The sequence below is a fragment of the Thamnophis elegans genome, chromosome 12 (genome assembly GCF_009769535.1).
Source record: "Thamnophis elegans isolate rThaEle1 chromosome 12, rThaEle1.pri, whole genome shotgun sequence".
In the NCBI taxonomy this organism is placed as follows: Eukaryota; Metazoa; Chordata; class Lepidosauria; order Squamata; family Colubridae; genus Thamnophis; species Thamnophis elegans.
This window is the reverse complement of record NC_045552.1, coordinates 25,344,146-25,368,130: the sequence shown is the minus strand read 5'-3', so window position 1 is coordinate 25,368,130 and position 23,985 is coordinate 25,344,146. Positions and strand designations below refer to the sequence as shown.

The following is a 23,985-nucleotide window of genomic DNA, read 5'->3' as shown; positions in this document are numbered from 1 at the left end:
ACAATCAGAATTTTCAGATTCATTTGGTGGCGGGATCTCGGAATGGAGCACTAGAAATGGGACCAGGTTTTTCTCAAACATTTTTGGGCCTCAGAACTGTTCTGACCTAGGCTTCCTGATAAAGCATAAATCACACGTTTAGTCCCCCAAAACCCTCTTTTATTTAAACGACTGTGAATTATGGTCATTCACAGCCCATAATGATTCACAAACAGTCTGTGAAGAGTCCGACAGACATCTGCCACAGTCTTTCAGGGTAATGCTGATAAGCACCCACCTTTATCTTCCTTGAAATGCTTCTAGAGACCTAATTGTCAATTAGTTTTGCAAGGCCAAATGAAGCACAGAGTCAAATGGAGCTTCAGAATTTGAACCGACCAGAATGAACAAATTGCTTCCTGCAAAGGCTCACGTCCTGTTGGCTCCTCTTTTATGGCTTATGGGAGGGGCCAATCATCTCCAAGCCTTTCTCCCGAGTCGCCCCTTTTGTCTTAACTCTTCTTGTCTTCTAGCTGCTCTGTGCATGCGCACATTGGAAACAGGCTCACACTGTTCTTCTGCCTCACTGATGTCTGACTCTGGAGGCTCCGGAGGCAGCACGTAACTCCCAGATGGCCCTGGCCACTCTCTGCCTCCGACGCAGAGCCCTCGTCTGAGTCTTCCCCAGACTCCTGGACTGGACCATGTTCCTCCCCAACCTCCTCACTGTCTTTGCTGCCAGCTCCGCAGGCCAATGGCGGGCCACAACAAGAACATTCCAACATTCCATCCTAAATATCCACATGATCCATATTTAATGCAGAGCCACTGGGCCCAACTTAGATCCCACAGCTGGTCTTAAAAATAAATCATGGGTGGCTGCAGCAAGGGAATTAAATTCTCCCCTGCCATAGTTTTTTTTTTCATGATTGGCCACATCCAGCAGGATGATAGTTTTGTGAGGATTTCTCTAATATGTTCTCAAATTCTAAATGTGCACCATGGTTGAAAAAATTATAATCCCCCAATGCAGTGAATTCTGACTAGAGAAAAGCAAGATGTTTCTTAGTCTTAGAAATGTTGGTGCCAGTGCTACAGCGCTTAATTTTTCAGCAGTGACCTGCATTGAAGAATAACAACCTATTGTATCTGTCTGTTTCAGGGACCCAGATTTCCAGGCCTTCCTGTAGTGTGACTTGTGACATGTTGGGTTACACTGGTGGTAGGTAGTGTGCTTGATGACAATAAAGAAGACATTTGCTTGGTTCTCATTTAAATGCAAAATAATTGGATACTCCTGATGAACTTTCAGATTCCGGTTAATGTTAATGTAACACCCCCAACGAAAGAAGACTCTGAGCTTGAGTTTCCTCAAAGTTCCATTTTATTTGAGATGTGATATTAGCACATCTGGGAAAACCCGAATCTGAAAGCTTCCAGGTTTTCCCCATCCAAAAGAAATTCAAGTCCCTGCCCGACACCCACCCATGTCCATCACATGGCCCAAACAGGAACCATGCAAAACTGGAGATGCCTCCCACTCCAGGTGCAGGGCCAGATGGCCTTGACTTCTGAGAAAGAATGTTATTTTGACTGAATATCTCCCACACTTTGTATAATTCCCCCCTCCCATTTCCCTCAGTAGAAAATGTGGCATGCCTGAAGTTCCAAAGATAAACGATGGCTTGCAGGTCTGACACCCGGAGTCCATTCATTTGATGACCATTCGTTATGGCAATGGTGCTGGAAAATGTGGCTTATTTTCAGTTCTCAACTGTCATGGTAATCTGATTACATGAACCAGGCATTTGGCAGCTAGCAATGCATTATGACAGTTGCCGTGTCCCAGGATCACTTGATCACCATTTGTGATCTTCCCAGCCAGCTTCTGACAAGTAAAGCTAGTGGGAAGCTGGACTTGTTTAACGACTGCATGATTCACTTAACAAGTGTAGTGATGCGCTTAACAATAGTGGCCAAAAAGGTCGTAAAACAGGCACGACTAACTTAAAACTGCCTTAATTAACAATGGAAATTCTGAGCCCATTTGTAGCCATAAGTCAAAGACTTATCAGTATTCAGAGTCAGAAATTGAATAAGAAGATGTAATCCAATGACATGGTGGCTCAGTGTCTAAGACACTGAGCTTGTCGATCAGAAAGGTCAGCAGTTCAGCAGTTTGAATCCCTAGCACCGTGTAACGGAGTGAGCTCCTGTTACTTGTCCCAGCTTCTGCCAACCTAACTGTTCGAAAGCACGTAAAAATACAAGTAGAAAAATAGGAACCACCTTTGATGGGAAGGTAATAGTGTTCCATGCGCCTGTGGCGTTTAGTCATGCAAGACATCTTCAGAACAGGCGCTGGCTCTTCGGCTTCGAAACAGAGATGAGCACCGCTCTCTAGTGTTGGGAACAACTAGCACATATGTGCGAGGGAATCTTAATTCAATCAATGCAGCAAGTACAGATAGTCCTCAATTGCCCAAAATTCCTCCTACTAGTTCATTTGTCAAGTGAGTTTCCCCCCGGTTTTTGGCCTTTTTCCCCTTGCCACGTGGTAAGTGAATCACTGCAGTTGTTAGTTGGCAGCACAGTTGTTAAATGAATCTGGCTTCCCCACGACTTTGCTTGTCAGAAGGTCACAAAAGATCACATCATTATCGGTGCCCTGCCACCGTCACAAATAGTCAATTGCAAGCTCCAGTTTTGATCGTGTGACCATGAGGATGCGGCAAGGGTCTAATGTGAAAAATGGTCCTAAGTCATTTTCCCCCCCCAGTGTCGATGTAAATTCGGTCACTAAGTGAACTGCTATATGTGGAGGACTACCTGTAGTTAAACTGATTTTCATGCACGGAATCCACATGTGCAGCCCTTCTTTTTCTTACTGGAATATGATGTTTTGAAATCAAAAGCAAGGGAGGTTTGCAAATCTGCGTGCCTTCCTTAACACAGAAAGAGTGGGAGGAAAAAGTGCTTCCTTTTCTGCCTGAGATTTTAGGCAGCTTATTAGTCACGCCGACAATCTGATTCAGCATCAGAGAATTTGGTATGTGCTGCTAAATGCCCAGAACTTTGCTGACCCAGGCAAAATCCAGTGCTCTTGGCCTGTGATCAGAACCTGAAGTAGCAAACCAGGTGATCGCCCCACTCTTCCCTGTACAAAAGGAGCACACGGTAATTTTTTTAAAAGGTACTTTCTAATTTTTAAAAGAAGTTAATAGGAGTTCTCCAGGTAGCACCAAGAAAGATATCATGCTGAAACCCTCAAGAATTACTAGGCTAAGTGAAATGAAGCTCTGATATGATATAAGGCAGATTGCAGTCTTCCTATCAGTTAGAAGAAGAGCCATCTATTCTTGGTTTTGGAGAGCTTCCAAAATTAGTCTTTCATTTTTTAACCAAGCAAATCTTTTCTGCAAAGGAGGACGTCCAGCTCAAATATCTTCCTTAATGTCCCCCATTCTCTTATTCTTTCATCTAGAATTCATATGGTGAAAATAAAAACCCCTCCCTCTTTTTCATGTCTCAGGGCCCCCAGGTCAAGTTGGGCTTCCTGGAGAATGGGACCTTTGGGACTGAAGGTAAGGGTTCAGTTGAGATGTGTACCGATTCCTTGAGGTTACTGAGTTGTCTAAAAGTGTTCTGAATCAGTTCCTTGGTATACATTGCAGAATGATATGACGAGGGTCCTTATAGGCAAAAAGAAAGATGGATATAGGGTGGATGGATGGATAGATACCCTGTTTCCCTGAAAATAAGACCTCCCCAGATAAGAAGCCCAATCTGGCATTTGAGCACATGCACGAAAATAAGCCCTCCCTGAAAATAAGCCCTCCCAAAAATATTGTAACACAGCAGCAACCATAAGGTGACCACGCTTCCTTCCTCCTGCACCTCAAAAATAATAACCTCCCTGAAAATAAGGCCAAACGCTTATTTCGGGGATCAAAAGAAAATAAGACCTTGTCTTATTTTCAGGGAAACACAGCACAATATTGGAGGGATCGATGGATGGATACAATGTTGGAGGGATGGACGAATGGATATGATATTGGATGAATGGAGAGATAGAGGAAGGGAGGGATACAATATGGATGGATGAATGGTTTTCCCCACCCAGTTGAAAGTCCAAGATCTTGCCCCCACACCCACAAGTCCATCACATGGTCCAATCTTCCACTGCCATACTGGCAGTTCCACCCATCCAATCTCAGGTGCAGAAGTGCAAAGACAAAGGATGACCTTGGCTTCCTAGAAATAATTTTGTTATGGCTACATAGTATGTGACTCCTTACAATCCCCCCTCCCATTTTCCCACAATAGAAAATGCATAGTAGAATAATCGAAAGTGTGGCCGGCCAAAGACGCAAAAGAAAAGATCGCTGCAGGCCTGGCCTGAGGGATGAATGGATATGATATTGAATGGATGGATGGATGGCAGACATTCAGAGACTTCTCTGGAACTCTTCATTGGACAGAATGTTCTAGGCAGAAAAGCAAAGTTTGCCAGAATGAGAGAACAAACAAGGAACACCTCTCCTTCAGGGGTGAAATCAATTTCCATGCATGCGCAGGACCTTCAATTTCCAACAATCAGCTTTTCTTTAAATTTCTTTTCATTAAACTAGACATATCCAGTTCCTGCAACCGCTTTTCACTAAACCGTTTTAGTTTCCAGTCCCCTAATCATCTTCACTGGTCTTCTCTGCACTCTTTCTAGAGTTCCACAGCTTTCTACTCATGGGGCGACCAAACTGAATGCAGTATTCCAAGTGTGGCCTTACCAAGGCCTTATAAAGTGGTATTAACACTTCACATGATCTTGATTCTATCCCTCTGTTTATGCAGCCTAGAACTGTGTTGGCTTTTGGCAGCTGCTGCACACTGCTGGCTCATATTTAAATGGTGTCCACTAAGACTCCAAGATCCCTTTCATAGTTACTACTTTTGAGCAAGATACCATCTATACTAATATAAATCATGTGTCACAGCTGATTCTTGGAAATACCAGTTTGCACAAATCAGTAGCACTTTTTTAATTATTGGTTCAGGCAAACTGGGACGAACTGGTAGCATTTCACCCCTGCTCTCCTTCCTATTTCCCAAGTCTTTCAGCCATGAAATTTAAAGTTGGTCTCAAGATGGACATTGTCAGCTTCAATGTCTTATTCTATGGCGAATATTGCACACACTTGATTATATTAAACAGAGGTAACAATAATGATGGCTAATGTACATTCCAGGTCTGGAAGTAGGTTTACTTGCTTTTTATCCATAGAAAAGATATGTGTCATGAGACATGTATCAGGATATTTGTAGAAATTGTCCAGGAAATACTATAAATAAAAAAAAGATGATACAAAAATGTAATCTGGAGGCAACATTTCTATGTGAACCTATATATAACTAATTTTTATATATATTACTGCTGCCATATGGCTGAGGATATTTGCATCTTTGAGACTAACTCAACAAATAAGGAGAAAGATAATAAAAGATTCGGAAAGAGACCCAAATTAGGAATTAAAAAATGAAAGCTGCCCAATCACTCCCTCTTTCTTTTCCTAGGATCAGGCCTATGCTTGCTAAGTGAGTTAAATTAAATTAGATAATGCGAATCTTGTGTTCAGATAGGTTGATTTTGCATCCTGCATAATTTACATCCTCATTTCAGTATTCTAAAAATAAATATTGCACAAGTAATTCTGTTGTATTTTAAAATAAACCAACCATTTGGCAAAACCTTGCTCCGTTTTGGCCAGAAGGAGGCAAAAATAAAATAGAATTGAAGATCACCTCCAGAAATCATTATTTTCCCACTCCAAATTGCCTAATAATTCCATTTTTCCTTCCTTATCGCCTCATTCTGTGCACTCCTGGTTGCTTCCTTGGCTATCTACTTCATTGTATGGCTTCCATAGCTCAGATAGCAATAGGAGAGCCATCCTAAGCAGTATATCTCAACCTTGGCAACCTGAAGATGGGTGGACTTCAGCACTCAACCTTCATCCTTGCCAAGGTTGAAAAATGATGATTCTAAGAATTTTGGATATTACTCCTGATGCCCTTTCTTAAAGACTGTGGATGTTAGAATAGAATAAATTAACAGAGTTGGAAGGGACCTTGGAGTTCTTTTAGTCCAACCCCTTGCTTAGGTAGGAAACCCTACACCGTTTCAGACAAATGTTTATCCAACATCTTCTTAAAAACTTCCAGTGTTGGAGCATTCATAACTTCTGGACACTGATTAATTGTTATAACTGTCAGGAAATTTCTCCTTAGTTCTAAGTTGCTTTTCTCCTTGATTAGTTTCCACCCATTGCTTCTTGTCCTACCCTCAGGTTTTTGAGTTCACAATGGAAGTCTTGGTGGAGAAGTCATGAGTGGTAGATTGTCGTTTGGACTTTGCTGCTGGGATGGTTTTATGATTCTTCTTGTGTTTTTTAGGGGGAGCGGACCAGATGGACCACAAGGGCCTCCAGGACCTCCTGGAAAGCCAGTAAGTTCTTGTCAGGCTCCAAAAACCAAGAAAAGGACAGTGAGGTTCTTCCAAGCAGATTACTTTATTGTTCCTCACCCATAGACAAAATCTTGATAAATTAAAGCATGCTAGCATCCCCTAAAAGCATATACTCTGGGAACTATTAGAGAGGAACCATCTTTACTCTCTTTCTCTCATACAAGCTATCTGAACTGAGTTGTCTCTTGCAGCCCCTCCCTCTTGGGAATCCAGACTACATTCCTTCACAGCTCTGTTGCTATTGATTTGGGTGCTTTATACAGTAGTATGAAGGCGAGTCATTTATAGATTTGAGAGTAACGTCTAGTGAAACAACTCAAATATCAGCACCCATGAAAGAACTAAATTCACTCAAGGTGTTGACCCTAAAAGCCTTCAGTCTGGATAGTCATTGCCACAAAAACTTTTCTTTCAGTTAAAAATGAAAAGTAACTGCCACCCACCCACTTTTTTTAATAAGTGAGAGAATGTTTTCCATTTTTGATGGCTTTATGCTTTTTCATGCTTTCTAAGGGCCCAATTGGTCGTCTACAAGGAGCCGAAGGCAGTGCTGATTTCGTGGTAAGAAGGACTACATTTAATTCCCATTTCATAACAAAGCCCGTCTTGGGCTGGTTGAAAAATAGTAAGATGCAAAGAAACTCTTTCTTTTCCTCCCATGGTTGGTTTTTCTTCCACTTCATGATTGTTATTAAGACTTTCATTTTTCAAAGCGTTACCATGCTAGATGCTCAAGAAACGTCCTCTGACCTTTATTTGAGGCATAGCAAATGTCCTGAACCAGTCACAGGCTACAATATTTGGAGCATAAAGTGCACTAATGTAGCATTCATCGGTTTGAATTCATATTCACACTTTAATAGAAGTAAAATTAAGGTGGGAGAGGAAAAGGGAGCACAATCAGACTAGCAAGTTTGTCTTATTTTAGCCAATTTCAATAAAAAAATAGTTTCAACCCTTATGTGGTGTTGATTTCCTGACCTGGTCTACCTAGTGAGGGTGAGATCAGTCTTGCTTGTTTGATTATGCCGTATCTCCTCCCTATTTTTATATTTCTAAGAATTATTAGCCTTTTTAAGCCTCTTTGGTATCGAATTCCGAGTGCCACATAACGGAGGGCTCCTGTGACTTGTCCCAGCTTCTGCCAACCTAGCAGTTTGAAAGGACGTAAAAATGCAAGTAGAAAAATAGGAACCACTTCTGGTGGGAAGGTAACAGCGTTCTGTGCACCTTCGGTGTTTAGTCATGCCAGCCACATGACTACGGAGATGTTTTCGGACAGCACTGGCTCTTTGGCTTTGGAAAGGAGATGAGCATTGCGCCCTAGAGTCGGGGGCAGCACATATGTGTGAGGGGAACCTTTAAGCCTCTTTGGTATTTCTTGTTTATTGTGGACTTAAATATGCTTCACCCTTCCTCGCTTTGGTAATAGATGTAATATATTTCCTGTTGCCTTCCTTAGCTCTACAAAATAGGTGGCTAGGTCAGTTAGACTTCTAGTCCAATCCACCTTCTGGGCATCCTTTAGATTCTTCTGGTTCAAGATTTTTTCCTTTTCAAGTAACATAAAGCCAGTGAATTTCCCAATCACCCAGAATGGCATCTGTATAAGGTTCCAACGATTTCATCTTAGTTTCATCTTAGCTTAGGCAACCAAGCTATTGGTGTTTTGGAGGGTTGGCTATCTCTCTCCTCCCTCTCCCTCCCTCCTTCCTTCTTCTTTCTTCCTTTCCTTTCTTTCTCGTGTTCTCCTCTTTTTCTTTCTCTCCCTCCCTCTCCTTCCTTCCTTCTTCCACTATTCCTTCCTCCACTCACTTAGCCACTTTCTTCCTCCCTCCTGTCACCTTCTTTCCCCAAATCCCTTCTATTTCTCTTCTCCCCCTCCCTTCCTTCCCCCTCTCTTCCTTCCTCCTTTCCTTCCCTTTCTCATTCTCCTTTTTCATTCTCCCTCCCTCCCTGTCCTTCCTTCCTTCTTCCACTATTCCTTCCTGTACCCACTCAGCCACTTTTCTTCCTCCCTCCTCTCACTTTCTTTCTCCCAATCCCTTCTATTTCTCTCCTCCCTCCCTCCCTTCCCCTCTCTCTTTCCTTCCTCCTTTCCTTTCTCTCTCATTCTCTCTTTTTCATTCTCCCTCCTTGTCCTTCCTTTCTTCTTCCACTATTTCTTCCTGCACTCACTCAGCCACTTTTCTTCCTCCCTTCTCTCACCTTTGCCCCAATCCCTTCTATTTCTCTACTTCCTTCCTTCCTTCCTTCCTTCCTTCCTCCCCTCCCTCCTCCCTCCCCCTCCCTCCCTCCCTTTTCCTATAGCCACCCAACTTAACCAAGTGACTCTTGCAGTTATTGCTGTCCAAATTGCAACTTGGATGAACGATATCTCAGATGCATTTCTTCTTCTCCTTTCCCTTCATGGCTTGCAGTGTCCAACCAACTGCCCACCTGGACTCAAAGGACCTCCAGGTTTACAGGGGTTGAAGGTAAGGATTTCTCTCCTCCATGATCTGTGGAGGTTGCTTTGTTAGCGATAATTGCCATACAAACTTCAGAATCATGAAGACTTTCTCTAGGTTAAGCCCATGGATGTCACATTGGTTAATCTTAATTAGCCCCGACCCCTAATTCTGGCTCTTGAACAGCGGGAAATATTAATCTACATGACTGGAACTGCCAGTAATATAGATTAATATTTCCTGCTGTTCAAGTGTTAGCAGAAAAACTGTTGGCTATATCATGATGGAAACAAGCAAGGGTCATTAGTTAATTTTGTTAGTACTGGAGATGGACAGACTGATAGATAATTTTTTTATTGAAACATTTAAACAAGATAAAAAGTAACAAACGAATATAACATAAGGAAGAAAAAAGAAATTAAAGAAAAGGCAAACATGTAAGAAAAAAAATCAGAGATAGATAGGGAAAGAAGAAAGGGAAAAATGGGTACAAAAAGAAAAAAACAACACATTAAAATGTGGCTTCCTATATTTTTCATAGTAATAATAAGAAGAAATATATTTTAACCTCTCTCTCTAAAGTTACATCGTGACTCTCTTCTTTCCAAAATCTATCTTGTCTCATCTTCAAAACCATAAATCACAAGTTCATTCTTTCCCCCCTTTTCGCAAAATATCTGTAAGAGGCTTCCAGTCACCAGTAAACATAGATAATGTTTTTTTCTCTAATGAAGAAGTCAAATTTAATTTTATTAGTATTGTATTGTACAGGAGATGAAAACAGAGTGACGGAACCTTTTCCTTTTATGTCACTCTTTTCTCCTCTTTTGCTATTGCTAGCTAGAGGTCAGTTTCCATTCTGATTAAAGGGGCCCTGTCTAGCTTTATTTTTGCATTTTTATTTGTTTCTATATTTCTGTTTTTTTATCTGTTTCTATATCACATTTAAAAGGGACGTGGTGGCTCAGTGGCTAAGATGCTGAGCTTGTCAATCAGAAAGGTTGATTGACATTTGTTTTGAAAGTTTGATTCGCTTTTCTTTTAGGGACATAGAGGCCGACCAGGAGCCTCCGGAGAGCCTGGAAAACAAGGCCGGCTGGTGAGAATGGAGATGCTTCATCCTCCCTTCATTTTGCTCTTTTACTGATTGAACATTAAGCTATGAAAGATTAAGGGGTTTTGTTCAAATCCTCTACTGTTTTCTCAGCTCCATCCCAAACTTTATTGCCAACGAAGCTGGTGGATGAGCATATAAGAAAGGCTCAGCCAATGCCACCAGGTTTGCCAGCTGAAGAAATCTCAATCATGTAGCCCAGTGTTCCTCAACTTTGGCTAGTTTAAGATGTGTGGACTTCAATTCCCAGAATTCCCAGCCATCAATTCCAGGAATTGAAGTCCACAGATCTTAATCTGGCTGAGGTTGAGAAGCACGAATAGAATAGAATAGAATAGAATTCTATTGAGAAGCATGAATAGAATAGAATAGAAGATGAATGGAATGGAATAGAATAGAATAGGAGAAGAATGGAATGGGATGGAATAGAATAGAATAGAACAGAATAGAAGTAGAATTCTTTATTGGCCAAGTGTGATTGGACACACAAGGAATTTGTCTTTGGTGCATAGGCTCCCAGTGTACATAAAAAGACAAGATACATTCGTCAGAATCCTAAGATACAACACTTAATGATAGTCATAGGGTACAAATAAGCAATCAGGAAGCAATATCAATATAAATCGTAAGGATACAAACAACAAAGTTGCAGTGCTGCAATCATAAGTGGGAGGAGATGGGTGATAGGAACAATGAAAGAACTAATAGTAATATAAGACTTAGTACAGACTTAGTGAATTGTTTGACAGTGTTGAGGGAATTATTTGTTTAGCAAAGTGATGGTGTTTGGGAAAAACTGTTCTCGTGTCTAGTTGTCTTGGTATGTAGTGCTCTATAGCATCGTTTTGAGGGTAGGAGTTGAAACAATTTATGTCCAGGATGTGAGGGGTCTGTAAATATTTTCATGGCCCTCTTTTTGACTTGTGTAATATACAGATTCTCAATGGAAGGCAGGTTGGTAGCAATTGTTTTTTCTGCAGTTCTAATTATCCTCTGAAGTTCCTTTTTGGGTTGCAGAACCAAACCAGACAGTTATAGAGGTGCAGATGAGAAGACTCAGTAATTCCTCTGTAGAACTGAATCAGTAGCTCTTTGGGCAGTTTGATCTCCCTGAATCGGCACAGAAAGAACATTCTTTATTGTGATTTTTTGATGACGTTTTTGATGCTGGGTGTCAATTTTAGGTCTTGGGATATGATTGAACCTAATAATCTGAAGGTCTCTACTATTGATACTGTGTTGTCTAATGTTGTAAGAGGTGGTATATGGAAGGGTTTCTCCTAAAGTCTACCATGTATGTAGCCAACCCTGCCTGCCTGCTCAACTTTGGGGATATGCTATGTTAGCCTTCCTTAAATTGATGCCCTCTGGCATCAACAGTACCTCTGGCTCCATTTGACTGATAATTTAGAAGTCGTATAATTCTGACAATATGTAGGGCACCAGGAAGATTTTCCAACCCGGAAACCTAAATTGGTGTGATAGGGTTGACAGTTTACACATGCAGTCAGTCTGATTTCTAATTCTCTTGATGTAAAGCTCATCTCTAGATGTTTGTCCTTTCTACAGTTTGATACTCATCTCTTTTTATTTCCTAGGGTCCAAGGGGTGACGTGGGCCTTTCTGGAGAACAAGGCATTCAGGGTCCCCCTGTAATGTATTTCATTATTTCTACTTCTTAATCTCATTCCCTTTGCTCCAGAGATTTTATTACTCTTGTGCCAGACACCCCTGTAGCCTTATTCACTTTTTCCAGTCTATCTCCAAGGCTTGATAAGGAAAAACAAAATGGAACAAGCTGGAGATGTATTTTTTACTCTAGGAGCCTGACAAGCAAGCATAATTATTCAACTTTCTGACAATTTCTAAGCTTCCATATCTGATCATCTAGTCAGGGTCATTACTTACAATAGAGGTCATCTCTCTACATAAGTAGGTACTGAGAGCTCATAAATCCAAGTAATATAATTTTATTATACCATATATCAGGTTTCTCAAGATTGGTAACTTTAAGGCGTGGATTTCAACTGCCAGAATTGCCCAGCCAGCCTGTTGATTTTTTTGATGTTCCATCTCAAAATAGAACAAACAGGGTCAAAGCAGGAGGGTCCTTTTATGGGGAGAAGTTTAGTGGAAGTCAGGATGGTGGTCATGATCAACCCATCGGAGCCCAATCCTTTTTTACGCGCATGGCACATTTTAAAATATCCCTTCAAAGACCGCTTCTGGGCCGCGGATGATGGTTTGTGTGATACGATCATCCCAGTTTGCAGATTATATAATCCAGTTTTGGTTTATCTTTCTTTCCTAGGGCCCAGAATCCCAGGGGACATCCAGGAAAGGCAGGACCAAAAGGAGAGATGGTAAGTGAATTAAACACAGGGATTTGGGGATTGATGTTACAATAATCCCACACCAGTACCATGCAAGTCCTGGTCCTTCTTTTGGCCTGAAAGTCATCTCGGTGACTGGTGGTGAAATTCATTTTTTTTTACTACTGGTTCTGTGGGCATGGCTTGGTAAGCGTGGTGTGGCTTGGTGTGCATGGCAGGGGAAAGATCCTGCAAAATCTCCATTCCCACCCCATTCTGGGGCCAGACAGAGGTGGTATTTACCGGTTCTCCGAACTACTCAAAAATTTCAACCAGTCAGAACCTGCTGGATTTCACCCCTGTCGGTGACTTTGGGCTTGTTGTCTCTCCCAGCTCACCTACCTCGTACATTGTTGTTGTGGGGAAAGTAGGAGGAGGAAAGAATATTAATAGCAATAGCACTTAGACTTATATACTGCTTTGCAGTGCTTTTACAGCCCTTTCTAAGCGGTTACAGAGTCAGCCTCTTGCCCCCAACAATTTGGCTCCTCAATTTACCGACCTCCAGAAGTTGGAAAGCTGAGTCAACCTTGAGCTGGTGAGAATTGAACTCCCCGAACTGCTGGAAGTAGGCAGTCAGCAGACGTAGCTTGCAGTACTGCACTCTAACCACTGCGCCACCACAGATGTATGGAGTAGAAGGCTCTGAACCTTGTGTGTGTCTCAATAAGGCATGGTAAGATCCAATTCATCCATCCATCCATCCATCCATCTATCCATCACATTTCTACACTAGCCAAGTGACTGGGCAGCTAACACTTAACCAAATCAAAAATAGAATTAAAAGGTAGGATTATGGTATTAAAATTTAAAATGATGGAAAGAAAATCTTACAACAGTAACCTTTCCCGGGATTGCCTAACACTCTGTGCCAATTGGCAGAGCCAGGGGGTGACACTCTTTCTGAAGGTCAGAAGAATAGAGGCCCGCCTCACCTCTCGTGGTAAGGGAACAGTAATAGAGTTGGAAGGGACCTTGGAGATCATCTAGTCCAATTTCCTGCTCTCTCAGGAGAGCTATACTATTTCTGATAAATGGCTGTCCAGTCTCTTCTTAAAAGCCTTAGTGACGGGGCACCTACAACTTCCGAAGGCAATTTGTTCCACTGGTTAATTGTCATCATTGTTAGGAATTTTCCTTAGTTCTAGGTTGCTTCTCTCTGTGGTTAGTTTCCATCCGTTGTTTCCTGTCCAGCCTACAGGCGATGGGGAAGAAGACAAATTACATGAATTGCAACAGTTGTGTTTTAACTGCATAACTGCGTTGGAATCTGGCAATGGTTTGCAAGAGGGAACGGTTAAAGAGCTAATAATCCTCCCTAAAATCTGGCAAGGTTCTTCTCTAGGCCCAGTCAGCAACCATAAACACTCAAAGAGCCATTTGGACCCGTTTCCCACAGAAAAGAAACATCGGGAGCCACAAAACTCTTCGTGTGCCTGACTATTTCCTGAGCGGCCACAGTACTAGCATATGTAGTTGAATTAAATGTTCTGTTTTCTTCTGAAACTTTTCTTGGATTTATCCATGGTTTGCCTACTGGGGGTTGAAAAACTCAATAAATTGCATGCCGGCAGGTGTCGCACATTGGCAGTTGTGATGCATATTTTGAGCGACAGGGAGCCGCAGCAGAGGGATGAAAGAGCCACATGCGGCTCCAGAGCCACAGGTTGCTGATCCCTGCTCTATGCGAACAGCAATAAGGAATCTATGCTCCATTGGGGTCTTCTTGGTTCCTTGAGCCTGACATTAACAATGCTAGACTAAAGCAGACTTAGATAAAATTCTGAGAAGCTTTTAGGGAAGATCCCTTTTGGATGGATGTGTTTCTGAGGAGCTGTCCGTCCTCCCGGTTTGAAACTGATATTCAGCAAGATGAGATTCTGCTTTACTCTTGGTTGTTTTCTTTTTAGGGTTCTCAAGGTTACAAAGGCATGACTGGGAGTATTGGAGCTGTTGGTCCCCGGGTAATTTGTTTCTCTTTTATATTCATTTCTAATTTCTTCCATTAATCACCCGGCCCCATGGGCTAGTCATGCTCAGGGAAGAGAGCTGCCTCTCTGGTTTTCCTGGGCAAAATTCTTTGGATGAGGAGGAAAAAAATAAGATGTGACATTTTCCTGGAAAGAAATGGGGTTCATGTACTTTCTCTGTGTTCTGCCTGGTTTGCTGTAAGGTTGACTGCCAGGAAGAACTTCTTAGGTGGATTCACAAGGGATGCTAAAGGTGATTTTTGGTCATTTGTTCCAACCTGTGATCCTTGGAGAGGAAAGAAAAGGCAGAAAGACAAAGAAAGAAAGAGAAAAGAAGAAAAAAGAAAGAAAAAGAAGAAAAGAAAGAAGGAAAGAGAAACGAAAGATAGAAAGAAAGAAAGAAAAATAAAGTAACAAAAGAAAGTTTCCTATCTATTTTGGAAAGGGAGGTGAATGGAGGAGAAGAATGGAGGAGGAAGAAGGAACATGAATAAGGAAGGAAGAAATAATAAAGGAAATAATAGGAGGAGGAAGAAGGAACATGAATGAAGAAGGGAGGAAGAAGGGAGGAGAGGAGGAGGGAAGGAAGGAGAAACATGACTGGAAGTAGGAAGGAAAAAGGAAGAAGAGAAAGAAAGGAGAGGGAGGGAGGAAGGAATCCTTCATGATGACATTTTCAATTTGGGGTGATTCTGATCCCGAGAATTTCCATCCTAAAAACGCTTCAATACCCACAATAAAACCTGATAGTCAACATTCATGACATCCTAGAGATATGACTCTTAGAGAATATTGGATGCTTAACCAATTTTAAGATGAAGGTAAGATTGGGGCAATGGATTTCTTGATCTGCAGCTCTCAAGGTTATAGCTCCCGAAATTAACTGGCCCTTTCTCCAATGCTACTCATGCCTTAGCCATGCATTTTCTCACACTTTCAGGATTTAAGAGTAATGAGGCTCCTGATTGCTCCCATTTTTCTCTCACCTGGCAGCTTTTTCAGATGCGCTGGGATTATTCAGTGAGGCCCCAGGAACCCCAGTTCCTACATTACAAGAAGCCCCAAAGAACGCACCTGTGCTTACCTGGTGTGTTATGCAAAAGTAGCCACTGGTTTGCAATTAGCCCATGAATATGCATATTGAGGTGCTATAGCCAAGATGGATTTGCTCAGGCTAATCCCGTTGCATAAACATTTTTACTCATTGCTTTCTCTGTAACCATGATTTAGGGTGAAGATGGTCCCAGGGGACCCCCAGGACAAGTTGGAGAGAAGGGAGAAATTGTGAGTATCCCCTCCCCCCCCGGAAGCATTGCATTAAATCTTTGAAAAGAGGCGCCGTATCAAAAGGACTAATGGCACTCTACAGGGGGTCCTTGAGTTGACCCAAAAAGGAGTGACACAGACTGAGGGGAGGGAAGTTACAGGGGCAAAGTTCAGAAGAAAAAAAAACAAAGCAAAGGCTTGACTGCAAACAAATCTTGCCTAATGAAGCTATTAATAAATCACTGTTTTTTGTATTAAAACATTGGCTCGATTATTATGAATCAATTAAGGCATCGTTAGGAAACTTGACAAGGAGCTTAAGACCCGGTTCCAAAGTTCTGATGCTCCACATTCACATGACTGAAATTTGGGCTCTTAGCAACATGGGCTGCTGTGGGATTGTTTACAATGTCACACAGTCTTGAGGCTGCATTTTAGGACCATTTTAAGAAAAAACGACACACTTCAATTTTTGGCAAAACTGTTCCTATGCACAGGTAAGCAAACCATTGGTTCGCTTAATGACCACTGTGTTCACTTAACAACCACAGTGGCTGCTTTGTGACTATTGCATTTGTTTAACTACCAACTGCAAAAACGGTCATCAAGTCAAGTTACTCACGTGGTAACTCTTACGTCAAGGACAACCTGTGTATATTTAATGCATTTGTTCCTTCCCCATTCCTGGGGAGAACTGAATAACTCCCACCTTGGTGGATTAATATGTGCGGGCATTAGATACGCAAATTCTACTTCTTCCTCCTTTCAAGGAACTCGAAGCAAAGGAGGAGTAAAATTGGTGCATCTCATTGTTGTTAGTTGCGAAGTTGTGTCCGACCCATCGCGACCCCATGGACAACATTCCTCCAGGTCTTCCTGTCCTCTACCACCCTCTGGAGTCCATTGAAGCTCACGCCGACTGCTTTGGTGACTCCATCCAGCCATCATTCTCTGTCATCCCCTTCTCTTTTGCCCTCCATTTTTCCCAGCAGGGGCTCTTCTCCAGTGAGTCCTTCCTTCTCATTAGGTGGCCAAAGTATTTGAGTTTCCTCTTCAGGATCTGGCCTTCTAAAGATCAGTCAGGTTGATCTCCTCTAGGACTGACTGATTTGATAACCTTGCAGTCCAAGGGACTCGCAGGAGTCTTCTCCAGCACCGGAGTTCAAAGTCCTCAATTTTTTGCCGCTCAGCCTTTCTTATGACCTTCACAGCCATACATTGCAACTGGGAAAACCATAGCCTTGACTATATGCACTGCATCTAATACCCACATAATATTAATCCACCAAATCCAGCAGCTTTATTTATTTCAACAAGTAACTCCAAAAATAAATGGAGAAAAGTTTTTCTTGCAGAAAAGTATTTCTTGAATACTCTTCTGCAAGAAATAACTCTTCCCCATGTATTTTGGAGTTACTTGTTGACATAAATAAAGCTGAAAAATGAGGTTACAGTTTCAGATCTAAGGCTTCTTTGACTTCCCAAGCTGCATTAAAGTCCTGGGATGTCTGAGTGGTCTCCCATCCAAGAATTAGCCCAGCCCAGCCTTGCTTATATGTTCTGAGGCCTTGATTCATGAAGCAACCTTTGGTTTTCTTAAAGCTCTGAATTTGGGAGGTTAGTGTTCAGTTCAGAGGTCACTAACCAGTGGTTCATGAGAAAATTTTGGTGGGCTGTGGCACACCCGGATGGAGGAGCTGTTCCGGATGACCAATGGGCCAGTCCTGTGATTAGAGCTCTGAAATATGGACTGGCTAGGCAGCTCGTGGTGGGGTTGGAAATCTGTGCCATAGAGGGAGGTATGTGCAACTTGCAACTTTGCAGGAGGGGCAATGTGCAAGGAGTAGCGCAGCCCTCCCTGGCTGGAAACTGGTACTGTTGCAGCAAGGGGGTGTGGGGGAGGTGGCAGCAAGGCAGGCTGAAGCAACTGGTGTCGGCAATTGCATGCTGGATTCATATTAGTGATCCACAGGATTTAAAAATTATGCATTTAGTGGTCCCTGAGGTCCAAAATGTTGGTGACGCTTGGTTCAGTTGATCTCCTGGACTTAGTACTTCTCATAGTGCTTGTTAGTACTTGTTAATGACATAGGGGTTCCTGCTTGAACAGGAGGTTGGAGGAGAAGACCGCTAAGATCCCTTTCCAATCTGTTATTCTGTTATTCATGACAGTATATTATTCATAATGGTGTATTGGTATGTATCCCAATAACAGAGCCTTTGCTTTCTTCTTTTGAGGGTCCTCGTGGATTCAGTGGTGCTCAGGGCGAAATGGGCCCCAAAGGAACACGGGTGAGGACTTGAGTAATTTCTTTCCAGCCCAGCGAGATTTTGGAAACAATCACGTTGGGAAGCTGGCTTTATTTTCCATTAGAGCTCAGAAATAATGCCTCACTCTTCCCTCCCCCCTTTCTAGGGTCTTCCTGGGATTGATGGCAAAGACGGATTTCCTGCATTCCTGGAGTGAAGGTAAGAAGATGCCCTCAGGAAGTGCAACATTTGGCTATTCATGATTGATCTCAAAAAGTGAGCAGGGTCAATAGCAGCACATCTGGATGGAGAACCACCATGACCATGTTGGTATGGTGCTGTCTTGACTTTTTTGGCAAGCCCTTCCATCAGCCCATCTTCACCTAGGCTAGGGCAGTGTTGGCGAACTTTTTCGGCACCGATGCCGAAACCGGAAGAGCAACTGCTCGATGCACATGCACATACGGGAAGATGATCTTTTGGTTTCCAGCATGCACGTGTGCACCTGGCACCTGGCCTTTCAGTTTCTGGTACGCATGCCCACAAGAAGACCAGCTAACTGGTGCACCTGCCCCTGCCAGAAACCGGAGGATAATCTTCCTGGTGCATGCATGCACGTTGGGTGACTGTTCTTCCGGTTTTTTGGAGCTCCCACATATGTGAAGACCAGCTGGCCGGCATGCCACAACCCAGAATAGCAAAGGGCGACAGCTCACGTGCCTGGAGAGACAGCTCTGTGTGCCACTTCCGGCATGCGTGCCATGGGTTTGCCATCACGGGCCTAGGGCAAAATATATCCAGATATGAAATGAGGGAAGTCCCTTTTTTTAGGGCCTCCAGAACTGGGGCTGCAAGCTAAGAGTCTGGAACAGATTTCTTGAGTTCCCCTGAGCAGGCAGGCAGGCATTCCTTGACCTGGGAAACACAGATGTTCTCCCCACTTTACCTCCCTGGAGATGGATCAGTCATTCTGTGGTCCAGTTTGATTCCTGATGACTTCAGGACAGTAGTGGGTTCCAGATCCCATTGCAACCAGTACAGTGCAACCGGGCCTGGTGGCCACTACATGAACATGCACAGCACGTACACGCATACAGCGCATGCATACATCCTTTCCTCCTGCGACACTCCGTGATGCCTCCCTGACGCTCCAGCTGCTCGGCAGAGCGTTACACAGACGCTCTGCATGTGTGGAAGCGCCCAAGATCTCAAATACAGATAAGGAAGGTGGGTGGGCCCTCCGGAACACCATACCAGAACAGTACCAGTGCTCCCGGCAGGCAGCGGTATGCTCGTATTGGTACGCCTGTACTAGGGTTGTACCGCCTGCAACCCACCACTGCTTCAGGGCGATGTTCATCTATGATGTTTCTTGGAAATGATTCTGAAGTGGGTTGCCATACCATTTTCCTAAGATCAGTGGTGGATTCAAATTTTTTTACTAACGGATCTGTGGGCGTGGCTTGGTGGGTGGTTGCTTGGTGGGCGTGGCAGAGGAAGGATACTGCAAAAATCCCCATTTCCTCCCAATCAGCTGGAACTTGGATGGCAGGAGACTAGATAGGTGCGGGCCAGTCAAAGTGGTATTGCTGGTTTTCCAAACTACTCAAAATTTCTGCTACTGGTTCTCCAGAACTGGCCAGAACCTGCTGAATGCCACCTCTGCCTAAGATGCTTTACAACTTCCCATTATACTCCTGTAATCCTCCAAAGTGTGACACTGCTAAGCTTTTTGAAATCAACCAGGAATAGCCTGACATGTTTTAGATGTCTTAAGACTTACAAGGCAATGTACTCTAATTATGGAATTAACGTGACCATAACCCTATTAAAATTAATATTTTTAATGCAATGTTAGTGGGCTGAATACTGTAGATGGCAGAGAGGATGAGGAGATAAAGAAACATAATTCTAGGCCAACATTTGTCCCGGGGTGCAGTTTTCTCCTTTTCACACGGTCAACATTTCTATTAACACCTTGGTTGATGAAGTTGGTGGATTGTTATTGATCTGGAGAGGAGATATGTTTGGTGGATTAGATTATCTGTTAGACGCTAGAAATGGAATTTGATTCAAAACAGTGTTGATAGATGAATGAAATGGTCTGTAAAGCACAGAATGAAGTCATGCACCTAGGAAACAGAAATCCAATGTATAGGTGGTGGGAAAAAACACTTGGAATCATGGTTGATAACAAACCATGAGCGGACTAGATAACCTATAAGGTCCCTTCCAGCTCTGTTAATCTGTTAAAATGTGCTGTCCCATTCACTCACACATACATGTAGGTGTGGTTTAGAGAGTTCATTGATGTTCCCCAGCAGTTCCCTTCACCCAGCCTCAGAACTGTACGAAATAAATCCAGCCACAAGCAGGCCAAGTTTACTCCACAAAGCGATAGCCAATAGTCCATAAAATGATAGAAAGTTGCTCCAACAAATAAGTCCACCAAAAAACTTAAATCCACCAGGCCAAACTGAAATACACCCACAAGAGCTCTTGGCAAAAGAAATTCAAAGTCTTCAGGGCGCAAAGTCAGGCAGGAAACAAACACGCAGCCATAAATCAAACACGTTCTCAGCAACACCTCCCTCTACCTGCCATGATAAATAGCTTTCTGGTGCAGCCCATCGAGATGAGTGGGCCTTCTCATGAATAATCTGGCAGATCTCCATTGCTCTTGTCTTTTTTCTGCCCTGTGTGCTCTCGGATCCACCACAGAAGGTCACCTCTTCGCTGACCCTCCACCCCTGCAAGCTCTCCTCAGCCGAAGCCCCTCATAATCTCTTTTGGCTGGCTATTCAGTGTCATTGATAATCCAGGGCCTGACGTACCAGGAATGAGCTCATCCTCCCTTGACTAAGTATAGTGTCCAAAGCATGGAAGGAATCTATCCACTTGACAGGTACTCCTCGGCTTATGAACAGAATTGTGACTAGAGTTTCTGTCACTAAGTGATGTGGTCCTTAAGTGAATCACCACTTGACTGCACCCAATTTTACAAACCTTTCCAATGCAGTTGTTAAACAATCTGGCTTCCCTCATTGACTTGGCTTGTTAGAAGTCTCCCCGGAAGGTTGCAAATGGGACCACATGACCCTGGGATGCTGCAATTGATATAAATGCATGCCGGTTTGATCATGTGACTTTGTGGGTGCTGCAATGGTTTGTAAGTGCGAGGACCAATTGTTAGTCATTTTTTTCATTGTATCTTGTTTCTTTTAAAAAATTATTTTCATTGTACGTTTTTTCTTCATTTATATCACAATTTCAACTTTGCAACACTTTTTAAAATATACATGATGTCATATATCCTAATTACGTCTATTTTTCTTCTATATATACAATATTCAACATAGATTTTTTTAAAAAAATAGGAACTTGATATTATACGACATACTTGCATCTATTGCTTCCATAGTTCTAACATAGTTCTCTATACATTTTATCATTCTATATATTTTAATTTACACTTTTGTACATTCTGTAATGATATTGCTTGCAATGCATATTCTTCTATATAACTTTATACCTGTATTTATTTCTGGTTTATTAATCACCTTTCATCATTCAATTTCTAATCTTTGCATCTGTTATCTAACCAATTGTACAGCCGTCCCATATTAAATAATACTCTGTTTCTCTTTTGTCTTTAATTTCCATCCTTAACCTGTCATCGTATCTTTGAATGGTTCACTCAACAATGGTCATACTGAGGACTACCTGTATTCTGGTTTAGTCAGGTTGGGATATTCCATTTCAAACTTAGTTTAATTAGTTCTTTCTGTTTTAAAAAAAGGAAATAAGCATCCCATCCATCTGGTAGCTAATGTAGGGGGTCATTGCCTTACGCCCACAACTGAGCCCAAATTTGCACAGAGTTTTGTCCCATTTTATGACCTTTCTTGCCACAGTGGTTGAGTGAATCCCCGCAGTGGTTAAGTGAATCTGGCTTCCCCATTGATTTTACTTATCAGAAGATGACAAAAAGGGATGGCTGTAAGGTTTCCTAAAAATGCCCTAATTGATTCATGTGTATCGAACCAAGTTTCAATACAAAATGAGTCATTATTAGGAGCACCATAGGCAAGATCTTTTCGCAGTCAGGTGCACTTTACCCCTGTTCCTTCCTGCCCCTCAGTCTGTGTCATAAATCACATTCCCCTATGAGATGCACCCCTCCCAAGCCTGCTGCAGTGATCTGAGATCCAACTTCACCCGACAGTATGCATTGAATGCAGCCCACCCCCCGTGATGGGTTGCAGGCAGTACGTCCCGGTATAGGTGTACTAGTGCCTGCTGGGACCCCACCCGCCCGCCCACCTCCTTACCTGTATTGAGCTCTTAGACGCTTCCACACACGGCACGGAGTGTACAGCACCTGGTTGCCAACCAACTGGAGCGTCGCGGAGGCGTTGCACAGCGTCATAGGAAGTAAGGACACATGCACGCATGTGCACGCGTGCTGCGCGGGTTCATGTGGTGGACATCAAGCCCCGTTGCTCCGTATCGGTTGCAATGGATCCGGAATTCACCAGTGCCCCTCCCCCCTTTCTCTCACTATGACAACATTGGGAGTTGACAATGACGTGACCCTAGGACACTGCAATCATCACAAATATGAATCAGTTGCCAAGGCTCCGGATTCTGATCATGTGACGTGGGGATGTTTGCACCGGTCGTCAGTTGTGAAAAATAAGTTACTTTTTAGTGCCGTTGTCACTTTGAACGGTCACTAAATGAGTAAGTAGAAACTACCTGTATTTGCCAATCTCTTTCATCTTTCCTAATTTCCTAATTCCTTCCCTTTTTGTCATATAGGGAAGTGTGGGTCAACCAGGCCTTCCAGGGCCTTTGGGACACAGTGGAGTGGCCGTAAGTATTGTGTTGTTCCAAAACAGAACAAATTAGGTCCCATCATCACCCAAAACTAAACTTGCATTCTGCCAATGTTTAAAATTGAACACCTGCTGCTTGATTTTCCTCCAAGCCACAAAATAAATCCCAGCCCAAACTCCCAATAACCCTGGAAACCTCCTTTTAAAATGAATCACCAGGTTTTTGTTTAAAACGGGCTGGTACCTGCCCAACTTGTAATTGCCATCAATTGGAAATCGAATGGAAAATTATGTATTATGGACAGGTTCAGGAAACCTTTTGCCAAAAGTGGAAAGGACAGGAATTGCTACAGAAATGGATTCCTTCCAACAGAAACAAGAGAGGCACTTATGTTCAGAGAAATAATTGTGTCTGTAATTGTTGCTGAATTTCAAAACATCACCTATTTTCCCAGGCTGGCAGAGCTTCTAAAACGATGCCAGGGCGCTATGAGAGGGCAGTTGGTGGAGTAATTAAAGACACCAGACTAGGTGGCTCAGTGGCAAAGACACTGAGCTTGTCGATCAGAAAGGTTGGCAGTTTGGCGGTTCAAATCCCTAGTACAGATCTCCTGCGTCAGCAGAGAGTTGGACTAGATGACCCCTAATGCCCCTTCCAACTCTGTTACTGTTAAGACACTGAAATAAAAAAAATCCCTTTTGTCTTAGACATGGAAAACATGCAGATGACTTCAGCCAGTTCCTCTCTCTCACACCCTGGAAGAGAAAAAGACTTTCTGAAATGTTGCCAAGAAAACTACAGGATTTTGTTCCTGTAGACCAAGGATGTCCTACCTTGGCAACTTTAAGACTTAGGAACTTCAACTTCCAGGATTCCCAGGGGGAATCTGGGACTTGAACTCCATAAGTCTTTAAGTTGCCATGGTTGGACACCCTCACAGTGTAGACACCAGAAGTCAAGATTGACTTGAAGGCTAGGACAGCAGTTTGCGGTAGTGATGGTGATCCTGGCTAGAAACCAGGAGACCATAAGGTCTTCTCCGGCCTTAGGCACAAAGCCAGTTGGATGGCTTCAGGCCAATCTCTCTCTCTCAGTCGTAAAAAGGAAATAATGGCAAACCGCTTTGAATTCCATACCCTACAATGAGCATCTCTTCGTTTGTGGAGCGGCAGAGGTAGAAGACCTGGCTCACATCCTATTTGATTGTTGCTTGTATAGGGGG

The 23,985-nt window shown here is 42.9% G+C and overlaps 1 protein-coding gene across 1 annotated transcript in view; it reads left to right on the top strand.

The window, feature by feature from the left end:
• COL9A2 (collagen type IX alpha 2 chain) overlaps window positions 1-23,985 on the top strand; it is a 67,798-nt gene that overhangs the window by 15,973 nt on the left and 27,840 nt on the right. Inside the window, 13 exon segments of the mRNA XM_032227767.1 lie at window positions 1,142-1,201; window positions 3,464-3,473; window positions 6,430-6,481; window positions 7,016-7,063; window positions 8,923-8,979; window positions 9,998-10,051; window positions 11,665-11,723; window positions 12,378-12,429; window positions 14,349-14,402; window positions 15,639-15,692; window positions 18,091-18,127; window positions 18,130-18,143; window positions 22,746-22,799. Coding sequence (XP_032083658.1) covers window positions 1,142-1,201; window positions 3,464-3,473; window positions 6,430-6,481; window positions 7,016-7,063; window positions 8,923-8,979; window positions 9,998-10,051; window positions 11,665-11,723; window positions 12,378-12,429; window positions 14,349-14,402; window positions 15,639-15,692; window positions 18,091-18,127; window positions 18,130-18,143; window positions 22,746-22,799 — 605 coding nt within the window.